Source organism: Brachionichthys hirsutus, unplaced genomic scaffold (genome assembly GCF_040956055.1).
Source record: "Brachionichthys hirsutus isolate HB-005 unplaced genomic scaffold, CSIRO-AGI_Bhir_v1 contig_739, whole genome shotgun sequence".
NCBI lineage: Eukaryota > Metazoa > Chordata > Actinopteri > Lophiiformes > Brachionichthyidae > Brachionichthys > Brachionichthys hirsutus.
In genome coordinates, this window is record NW_027180490.1 from 74,744 (window position 1) to 86,062 (window position 11,319).

Below are 11,319 nucleotides of genomic sequence, written 5' to 3' on the forward strand. Positions count from 1 at the left end.
AAACATGTGATATTAGAATCAAACACTTTAATCACCAAGGCACCGCAAAGGTGACTGATTAGGATTCCGTTTAATATTAAATACTTTTACATGTGTGATATGTTTGTCTTTAATATAAATGGAAAATATATCGAAATGTCAAAGACAGACTCTGTTTACATTACTTCCAGTAAATAATGATGATTGTCTGTTCATCATGAATGATGCTGATAAGATGTTTGGGACAACTTATCACTGGCATATCAATCTACGGCCTCTTTGTCAAATGGAGTGAGTTGTGTTCTACCGGTATGGCAAACTAGAGGTTTCTCTCATGCAAAATGTCCGACACCTGCATCGGATGCAACGCCTAAAATGAAATTTGTGCGTAAATGATGAATAGCTGACAGTTAGTTAGAATTAGAGTGTAGTAGTGAAAGTATTATGAAAAAGCAGTCAGGGCAATGATTTATGGCTTTTAGTGAATGGAAATAAAAGGTTATAAAATAAACCCCAAAGTTCTTTCTTTCAAACAAAACACGTTTATTATTATATCTGTCGTTTGTTCAGTAAAACAACATTAAGTGGTTCTAGTGGATGTTTTTTTCTGCGTAAGGAAATAAATCGTAGAGTGAACCCTCCATATTTTGACAAATTACGATACAGTACTTCATTCATTTGTCTTTTGTTAATTTCAGATCCATTATTTATAATTTCAATAATGTAAACATCCTGTTCAAAATCTGATAAAGACATTTGTTATACAGCGATTCTTCGGTCCATACTGCAGAAGTATGGAATAATAATATCCTGTCTGATTGGTAGTTGTTTTTGTATTTGTGTTTTTTATTTGCATTATCCCCCAAACCTTTCCAAAGTCCAGATAAAAAATATGATATAAAATACAAGAACGTTTATTTCCTCTGAAATAATAAAAAAAATACATGCGTCACTTTCTCCTTCACATGATTCACATTTTCCTCTCTCTATTTATTGACAGGCTGCAAACAATTGCTATAAAACTGAAGACTCCAATTCCAAGTCAATGAAAATTAAATTAAAATGTAATTTTAAAAAAAACTACTACTTTATAAATGTGCAGTCCTAATTACAGGATATCATGTCCATAACACTATCATACCAGTATAATATGTTAAATATAACACTATTACATGTAATATGGCAAATTGACAAAAGCTAAATCGCAAATATTTGATAATAAAGCAGTAGTAGAGTGTGTTGTGCAGTGCATATCAGATAACCGCAGCCTTACACTGAGGCATTGTGGGGAAAAAAGCATAAATTGGCAGATTTATTTGTCCTGGAGTGTGAATTGTTATTCAACATTAATTCAAGTCACCTTTTGACTTTGCAGCAAGAACCTTCATGAATGCTGTTACTGGTCAGTCCCTTCAACAGGAACGCAAATACAATTCCACTCTGCAGTTAAGCAAACTTGTTTCACAAGTGTGTTCCCCTTCTTTCAATCACATAATTGACATTGCAGTATAAGGTCAGTGATTATTTTGTCCATTACTTATCTTATCGCTGAAATGTGTGTGTGTTAGCTTATCTTTGAGTAACGGTTGAAATGTCAGCCCACCCGTATAAAAGAGGATGCCTGACTGTCCGTGGGCACTCGGGTTTCGGAGTCTACAGGTGAGTACACAACGGAACCGCGACAATAACATATTCCTGACACTGTCGTTCAGAATGTTTCTGTGAACCGACTAACCAAAGTTCCAAAAGATTCTTCCAGACTGAAATGTTTTCCTTCCACAGGTGACGGTTCAGCAGAGACAATGAAGTGGGCCTTTGTTTTGTGTGCTATGGTGGCGCTGTCTGAGTGCCTCGTCCAGTAAGTCAACTTAAGTCTAGTTCAGTTTTCATTACCCCTCTGCAGACACTCTAACCTCAAGATGTCTGCCTGTACTGTGCCCTCTCGCTGCGCAGTAAGCCACATGCGCATCGCGTTATTTAAAAGTTGAAATAAGACCGAAGGAAGAAAAAAGTACGTTGCTCCTTTTGCAAATCCTAGGATCCCTCTGGAGAAGGGTAAGACTGCCAGGGAGCTCCTGGAGGAGAAGGGTCTGTGGGAGGAGTACAGGCTCAAGTACCCATACAACCCCATAGCCAAGTATGATGCCCGCTTCGTCGTGGGTGAGCAGCCAATGACCAACGATGCTGATGTGAGTAGGGACTGTGAAGACTGATGAAGGGCCCATTGAGAAATGATTCATTATTTATTATGTCTCTTTTTTGTTTCCAGTTGGCCTACTATGGAGTCATCTCCATTGGAACTCCTCCTCAGTCCTTCAGGGTCATCTTTGACACCGGCTCATCCAACCTCTGGGTGCCCTCTGTCTACTGTGCAAGTCCCGCTTGCTGTATGTAACCCTCTAGTCTTTCAACAGTTCTTAGATGGTTGAAGACGGTGCAATATATCCTCTGTGAGGGAACACAATCCTTGAGAGCTTTTGGTGCAAAGGTTGGCCTGCGAAAAGCAAGAACGTGAACATTGTTGGAGGCCATGTCTTTCATGTCTTTGCGTTTACTCTTTTGACTTCCAGTTGCATAGATTCCCACCCTTTTTTATGTTGTAAAAAAAAAATCTATATAATTATCTCAATTCTGCAAACTTTATTTTACGTGTATTTTCCCAGACAACCATGACAGATTCAACCCAGGCACGAGCAGCACCTACAAAAACAATGGCAGTCCCCTCAGCATCCAGTACGGCACTGGAAGCATGACGGGATTCCTTGGATATGACACTGTGACGGTGGGAAATATAACTAGACAGTGCTTATATATTAATGCTTATTGATTATTGCTCAGCCACACCTTTGCGTTTGTCCAACAGGTGGGTGGGCTTGCTGTAAAAAACCAGATCTTCGGCCTGAGCCAAACTGAGGCTACCTTCATGCAGTACATGGAAGCTGATGGTATTCTGGGCCTGGCATACCCTCGCCTGTCCGCTTCTGGTGCTACACCTGTCTTTGACAACCTGATGACCGAGGGCCTGGTCAATCAGAATATCTTCTCTGTCTACCTGAGCTCGTAAGGATAATCTAAGATTTGTTATATTCTGCCTAGATAAAAAAAAAAAAGATCTATGTGAAGACATTAAACAATCGGCAGCATTTTAACATGTTTAGGCCTAAGTTCTTGCTTACTTCTGTAGTGACACAGCGCAAGGCAGTGTGGTGACCTTCGGTGGCATGGATCCCAACCACTACGTCGACCCCATCGCCTGGATTCCCCTGTCCAATGAGTTGTACTGGCAGATCACATTGGACAGGTAAGGACAGACACGCTACATCACAGGTTAGGATTTCGCATGGGGAATCTCATGAGACCATGGTGTCTGGACCTCAAACCCCGTAAGGGATTCTAATGGCCATGGAATGCCTGAAGACATTTCTGAATAAGCTCGCAAAGTTTGAGATAATTAAAAAATAGAGTGGGTCATAAAGGTAACAAAATATATATACAAAAAAAAGGTTTTTTTAATAACCCTCCGCTGCCTGGTAATCAATGCTCAATAGATGAAAAAATATATATAAACACCATATAAATCAGTTCACCTTGCCTTGACCCAGATGTTTAACTAAACAGAGTGATGGAGAATGTGCAAAGGAAGTGAACATACATGGAGGTAGTGAGGGAGGACATGAGAGTGTCTGGTGTTGGGGAGGACGATTCAAAGGACAGGGTGAAGTGGATAAAGATGATTTGCTGTGGCGACACCTGACAGGACAGGACAAAAGTACAGTAGTAGTCGCTCCGAGAGAGAAACGGGAAAACAAGAAACAGAGGCTGGACAGCAGGCAAGCTAGCAGACTGTTCCAACTACTATGATTAAGCAACTACTCGAAACACTACAGACTATAACACCAGCGGATTATTGTGCTATCATGTGAAGCCATGTTGGTTACTTATGGAACAGAAACTCATTTAAGTCGAACAGTGCCTGTCCTCTGAAATGCATCCAAGCCAGAATGAACAGTGGAGGCAAACGTGTCATGCATGCTGTACTGTGCCTCCCTTTCAGTGTCACTGTGAATGGCCAAGTTGTGGCTTGCAGTGATGGGTGCCAGGCTATTGTGGACACCGGCACCTCTCTCATCATTGGACCTGTGGGAAGCATCAGCAGCATCAATGGTGCAGTTGGAGCTCAAAGCCAGAATGGAGATGTGAGTACCAAACACATCCGGTTTAAAATATTTGAGTTGAAAATGGAGAGGTAGAACAGAATTCTGTATATTAGTGATCTTTGATCCCTCTGCTCTCAGGCTGTTGTCCACTGTAGCCAGATTGCAAACATGCCTGCTGTGACCTTCCACATTCATGGACAGGAATTCACAATCCCAGCTTCTGCTTACGTCAGTCAGGTATGCTTTTACTTTCACTACTTGATTTTGTATTTTCTCATCTTAACATGAGCTCCCTTTATCTGAAAATGTTCTCTTAAATCCCTACAATAGTCTCAGTACTATGGCTGCCGTACTGGCTTCGGCAGTGGTGGCGGCGACACCCTGTGGATCCTGGGCGATGTCTTCATCAGACAGTATTATTCCATCTTCAACAGGGCAAAGAATATGGTGGGCCTGGCCAAAGCTAAATAATCAACCTGCGAGGCAACCTTTTGCAAAAGCATTGCAACAATAATATATATTAGTAAACATTAGAATTTCATTATGACTACGATGGAATATGACTGACACTCTAATCCTTTCCTTTCCAAGTAAATTAAATCCAATAAAAGCTGTTGAATCAATTTGACAGTTGTTTTATGAATTTCTATTAGATACACATGATGCTCAACATTAAACTGCAAAAAGACTCATTTATTCATTCCTTCATCTTCTGCTCCTCTTCCTCTTTGCGGGAGATGCTGGAGCCTATCCCAGCCTGCTATGGGCGCGAGGCGGGGTACACCCAGAATGCATTGCCAGTGCAGTGCGGGGCCACACATAGACAGATAATTCAATTCAATTCATTTTTATTTCTATAGAACCAGATCATAACAGAAAGTTATCTCAAGGCACTAGGACTAGTAGGCAGTAGGCACCCTAGGTACTGATACTGATAAAATACTACTGATACTTTCCTCCACCCGTTCCAGCCTGCCTGCACATGATTCTTCACCTCCTTTCCACATTCTCTCCATCACTCTGCTCTGTTAACCCGAGGTACCTGAAGTCCTCTACCTTCTTTACGTCTATTCCTTGTAACCTCACTGTTCCTCCTGGGACCTTCTCATTTACACACATGTACTCTGTTTTACTCCTGCTCACCTTCATTCCTCTCTTTTTGAGGGCAGACCTCCACTTCTCTAGATTCTCCTCTACCTGCTTCCTGCTCTCACTGCAGATCACAATGTCATCTGCAAACATCATATTCCAAGGGGCTTCCTGTCGCACCCCATCCGTCAGTTGAGTTATGCAGCACGCTCACAATACACAGGTTGCACAAACACTCTTCGTTTCTTTATCTCTCCATACTTTGTGGTAAAAATCACACACATAGATTAATCACATATAAATCACATGGTTAACTGATACATGGTGGGAATAAGTAACTTCTCCTTCCAGGAGAAGGGTGTTTTCACGCCCACTATAAAGATCACTGCCGTAGAACATTCGGGACTCTTCTACAGAGTCCCGCTCCCGCGTCTGTGGGAGAGTCCAGCGCTGTATCCTTACCAGCTTTGTAATTACTGAAAACCTTCAGTAAACTTGATTCATTTCATAATCCTGACTCTTTATTGAATAAACACCTCCAACACGAGATATAATAAAAGAACCGAGGAAAAAGGAGAAGCCCAACATCTCCATTTGTTGCGGCTTCCTTCCCTGGTTTAGCCGCTGAGGGGTGCGTTGGGTCCTGCGTAGTTGTCCGACGCGCTCAAATGTTTGTACAAAAAGACGCGGAATCCAGGATGCGTTCACAGGTGGATTTATTGCGGCCCAAGTGCGGCGGTACTGGCGATAGACAAAGTCCAAAAAGTATATTGCCTGGATGAATGATGGATGGATGAAAATAAACCATCAAATAAAGCCAAAGTGTACAAATGCGTGTAAAGCGGTCAACAAAAATTACGGCCTCCCAACTGCCTCTCCCCTAGCCTCCGTGTTCCAGGTGTGTGCGCGCCTTTAAAGCCTCACACACGCCCATGCGCACACACCCACAGGCACACCCACCGGCACACCCACCCCCAGGCTATACCCACACTCACCACACGGGCCAGCAGACACACATGCATTCAGTGTCCACCATATCTGTCTTCTACACCATTCTTCTTGGAAATGGGCACCAGCACACTTCTCCATTCCTCTAGTCTAGCACCTCCTTTCCTTCTAGGATTTTATTAAACAACTCAGTTAAAAACTCTATGCAGATCCCTCTCCGAGACACTTCCATACTTCCACATCAGTGAGGTTTGTGGCTGGTGAGGCACTGGCTCTGTCAGTCAGATTTATAAAGGTTTATGTTCCAATAATCCAATCTCCAGCAGAGTCCTGTGGGTTAACAACGCTGCTGGCGGTCGACCAATCCGGTGTGACTTTCTCTTTTACATTAATTTGCATGTTCAATTTGGCTAATTTTTATGCTGGGTGCCATTTCTGATGCAACCCTCTGCGTTTATCAGGGCTTGGGACCGGCACAAGGGAGAAACTGGCAATGCTACTTTAGCTCCTAATTAATACTTATAATATAATATTAATATTAATGACACTAATATTAATTTTACAACATAGCGTTTCACCCTAAAAACTTATTTGCTATCCATTTTTGCTATTTACAAAATAGATGAATGAAGTGATGAGTACAAAAGAATCTGCCATTTGTGGACCGTGAGGATTCACACACACTATCCATCACCATGGCAAACAAAAAGGGGCTCAGAGCTGGTCCCTGGTGCAATCCCACCTCGACACTTAACTCCCCTGTTACTCCTACTGCACACTTCACTGTTATAATACTTCTGTTCTGCTGCCCGGACAGCAGCAGCAGAGGGAAAAGGTGGTGGCTGGGGTGGCTATTTGAAACTGGGAGTAGGAGATCGGCACTGGACTAAAATGTCAGTTAACAAGAACCTGTTCAGGGACTAAACGGTTCACCAGAAAAACCTGATGGACATGATGAGTTGTTGTTTTGTAGTGTAGTAGTATACACATACAGTATGAGGAAGCCATAAAATGTACTTCCTGGTGACAAGAACCTGTCAGACTACATTATTGTTCATCCTCTCTTACTGACGGTTTCAGTTCTTTGAACACTTCCGAACAGCCAACTAGTAATAAAGAGCATAAAGAATCAGCAGGTAGGTTCAGCAGGATGAGCTGCGTGAATCTAAAGCGTTAACCTTCATCTCTGTACTTTTTTATTAGAATCTATTCAGTAGCTGCAAAATGCTGCATTGGTATGTCATTGAGCTTCGACCTTACTTTATTTAAGCTTGACTTTGTTGTTGTTTGTACAATTTGAGATGAAAATGTTTGCAGGAAAAGGCCGATGGAAAAGAGAAGTCACAGGATATGAAGAATGGATGTCGCAATTGCCCTCTGAACTTCACAGCATTCCTCTTTTTAATTTGAGCATACCAGGTATGAAGTTGTAGTGATATAGTCGCTGCTTACAATGAAACTGCATTTAATCAAGGCGCAGCGCTTTGCCTGTTTTATTATCAAGACTTTATGTATCCAATATTCAAATGTTTAATGTATTTATTTAGTTTGCAAATTATGTAATAGCTATCCATTCATAAATATGTGACCTAGACTGAACGAACAAAGGCATCCTTGCAGTAGTTCTATGAGACACAGCTCTATTTCGAGTTGTATGCTGACAGTGTTGTCATGGAAACGCCTGAACTTGTGGGTCGCGTAGAAAGTGCAGGCCGATCAAAATGAATGTGTGTCTATGTATGTTTACATAGGAAGAAACATTTTAATGAATACATACCGCATATCTCCATGTTTAATTGTTGTGCCATTTTTTAAATACTTTAGATAGACAATAGAAAGTTAAAGTTGATGGAGTATCTCTGCTATCACATCAACCGGATCTACATTTTAAGCAAAGGTTCCTTGGGCAATTGTATCTTTTCGCAATCAGAAACCCATCTTTAACTGTTTAATTAGCATCCGTTAGATTAATGCTGGTGCTGCCTGTTTTAATTTCCCTGTTACAAAATTGAAAAAGCTAAAATAGGTTTCATTTTTCTTCTGACATGCAGTATATAATCAATGCTTTATTTGCACAAACTAAAATGAAATTATGTTGGCACTAAGTGGAAATAATTATTTGAACTGTTGAGGCTCTATTCACTCCCATTCATTGCTGACTCCTTTGCAATCCCTCTGGTTGAATCGCAACTGATTTTGGTTCAACAAAATTAATAGTGAGTGGACAGGGTGTGCGTGTAGAAGGCCTTTGGTGTGTCTTGATAATCGTTTACCAATATAACGTTTACTATCTTCCTTATTTTGGTGTGTTGACATGCTAAGTAGCCGTGCACACCAAGTACAGTTAGGCAGATGGGATTATTCTTACAATTGTATTAGCAATAAACCAGAGCTGGGAACATCTAAATTTTGACCTGATCATTACATCATCAAGAGTTCAATATATCGTCGAGCTTTAAAAGCTCACACAGATGGAGACTTGAGCATCTGCATCCTGCTATTACATGGTTAATAATACTAATCAAAATGTATTTAGTCATAAACACAAGACGTGGACAAATGTCAAATGTGACATGATGGGGTTAGAGAGAAGTCAGAGGACCACCAAGGCGATTAGGATTTATTCTCTGGATACCATAGATGTCTGAGTGTCCTTCTATACACCAACAAAGGGAGCAGAACCTTTTCAAATGTTGGGCCGTGGCCCACTCTGGTGCCAGAGGAAACTCAGCCATTTACAAATTCAATAACATCAAATTGCTTTGACTTGTATGTGTGTTTCTGCTTGTTAAACCCAGGCAGCCATGACTCAATGAGTTATGACTTGGACATCCACTCCTCTATACTCGAGCCCGATAGACTGAAGAAGTTCAGCAGGATCTACTGTGCACGTAAAATAGTCTGCAAATGGGCAATCACACAGGTGAACGATGTTAACAATCTCAGTGACTATTGAATGTACTTATACACGAGTGAGCTGGGGAGGTGAATGTTTGATCAACTGCTGTGCTCCTCTGTGATGCAGGAGGAGGACATCACCAAGCAGCTGGACTCCGGAGTACGCTACTTTGACCTGAGGATCGCTCGCAAGCCAAATGACGCAGACCCCACAAGGCTTTACTTTCATCATGGGCTGTACACAAGGACGGATGTGAAGGTAAAGACGGAAAAGCCATTTATTGTCAGTAAACCGCTGCTTCTTTTCATTAACTATTGATAAAAGTGGGGAGCTTGCAGGTTATCGCTCACGAGTGATCTCTAGTTCTTACTTTTTATGCGTCCAGTTTTTTTTGACTTTATTTATTTACATTTGGCCACTTATATCAATGAAAATGCACAAATGTGGATCAATAATCTATACAACAATATAACTGGATATTTGGACCAATGCAACAAATACAAAGATTATTATCAGAAAGGATGACGTTTTAAGATGCTGACCATGTACTTGCAGCAGTCCTAGTTTGAGTCGATCTCAAACAATCAATGCTTTCTCTCTCTACTCTATACAGGCTACTACCTAAAAAAGTCAATAAGCCATTTGCATTTTGAACATAAGAAAGCGGGATCAATCATTAAAAATACAACGCTTACGAGGTAGTAAAAACATTTAAAGTGCTTACGTTTTATTATGTTTTATAATGATCCATGTCGCAAAACAGAACATATGATTATATATTTAATAAGCTCTCTGTACTTTGTGCAGATTCACAAAATGTCAAATCAGATCAGAGTAATTCATAACTTTATAAATACATTGTTATTTTGACCATATACGGTCACTCAAGAGCTGGAGGTAAACTCATCTTTATTTAGCATGGACGACTATACTCAGAGGACTGTTCTGCTACTGTGATCAGACTGTTCTCAACATGATGAACGACTGGGCAGAGAGGCACCCCAAAGAGATCCTCATCCTGGCTTTGTCCCACTTCAAAGGATTTGATAAGAAGATTGAAAGGCCGCTCCACACCCATCTAATGAACGCCATCAAGACCTTGTTTGGATCCAAACTTGTCCCCAGAAAAGTAAGTAAATGTGTGTTTGCTTTGCCACAGGCATAGCGTACGACAATCTGTAGCATGTTTTTATTGCATGTAGGGCACCCCGACTTTGAAGATCTGCTGGGAGAATAAGAGAAACGTCATAGTTTCATATGATTATCGGCGCAATCACCATCCTGAGCTGTGGGGGGCAATTAAGTACGTCTATGGCAACAGCATGAACCCCATAAATGTGGAAACGAAACTTTGTCAGGAATTGGAAAGAACACCAAGGCCTTTTAAAGGTGAGTTTCTTGATTCAAAAAATAATGTTTGATTTCTATTTTTGTGATCTAGGCTGTTAGTTATAAATGTCATAGTCACTTAATAATATTTGTTTAGTGATGAAACACAAGAACGTGCAAAAGCTCCTGCATGATGATTGTTGCCCAGAGACTTTTTAAATAAGACGTTTTGTCCAGTGAAAAAGACGATCTTTACTTTCTCCCTAACGATCTGCAGGTTTCTTGGTTTGCGGCTTGAACCTGACTCTACCAGAGGACGTCAGGATATTTAAATACATCCTTCGCCTTTGTGACAATTTCCCCAATGTCATACACAGGAGTCTCCCGAGACTGCTGCAGTGGGTGAATGAGCAAGCTAGCAAAACACCAATGAACATTATCGCATCAGACGCGGCGACTCGGGACCAGTTTGTCGCAACTGTTGTCCAGCTCAATATTTCAAAACATGCATGAAAGCACATCCTGATAGAAACACAGTTCAATCTCCATTCGCAATACTTCACTGATTCACCCCCCCCTTTCAAAGAAATCCACGTTGTAAAGTTTTAAAGTGGTAGGAGTCCTTCTTTTCAATCACAGGCGCACAATGTGAGGTCCCCCAAGAAATTGTACAGTTTCAAGTTCTTTTCAATGTCTGAATAACACCGTCCAAAAACGCTTTCATCAAACGATGCATGAGTGATCCTACCGTCTCCAGCAATCACCCCGATAGTGAAATCAACAATTGTCCTTCCTATTTCGATTTTTGTATAAGTACAGTTTGATTTGAGTGGGCTTGCTTATGACAGAACCATTAATCATTTCATCAGCCTCTGTTGATTGATCTTTTTTATTCTTCTTGTCAAATTATTATTACAA

General features: G+C 41.0%; 2 protein-coding genes across 2 annotated transcripts; both read left to right on the forward strand.

Annotated features, from left to right (window-relative positions):
- The first annotated feature begins 1,781 nt into the window (after positions 1-1,781).
- Positions 1,782-4,607, forward strand: LOC137915554 (pepsin A-like). The gene is made up of 9 exons (XM_068758755.1): positions 1,782-1,837; positions 2,018-2,168; positions 2,249-2,366; positions 2,643-2,761; positions 2,843-3,039; positions 3,164-3,280; positions 4,034-4,175; positions 4,275-4,373; positions 4,467-4,607. The coding sequence occupies exons 1-9, from the start codon at positions 1,782-1,784 to the stop codon at positions 4,605-4,607; spliced, it is 1,140 nt and encodes a 379-aa protein (XP_068614856.1).
- Positions 4,608-7,474: 2,867 nt separating this feature from the next.
- LOC137915555 (PI-PLC X domain-containing protein 1-like) lies at positions 7,475-10,914 on the forward strand. Its single transcript, XM_068758756.1, has 6 exons — positions 7,475-7,592; positions 8,972-9,096; positions 9,199-9,330; positions 10,034-10,201; positions 10,275-10,461; positions 10,679-10,914. Exons 1-6 carry the CDS (start codon positions 7,475-7,477, stop codon positions 10,912-10,914), a joined length of 966 nt encoding a protein of 321 aa, XP_068614857.1.
- The last annotated feature ends 405 nt before the right edge of the window (positions 10,915-11,319 follow it).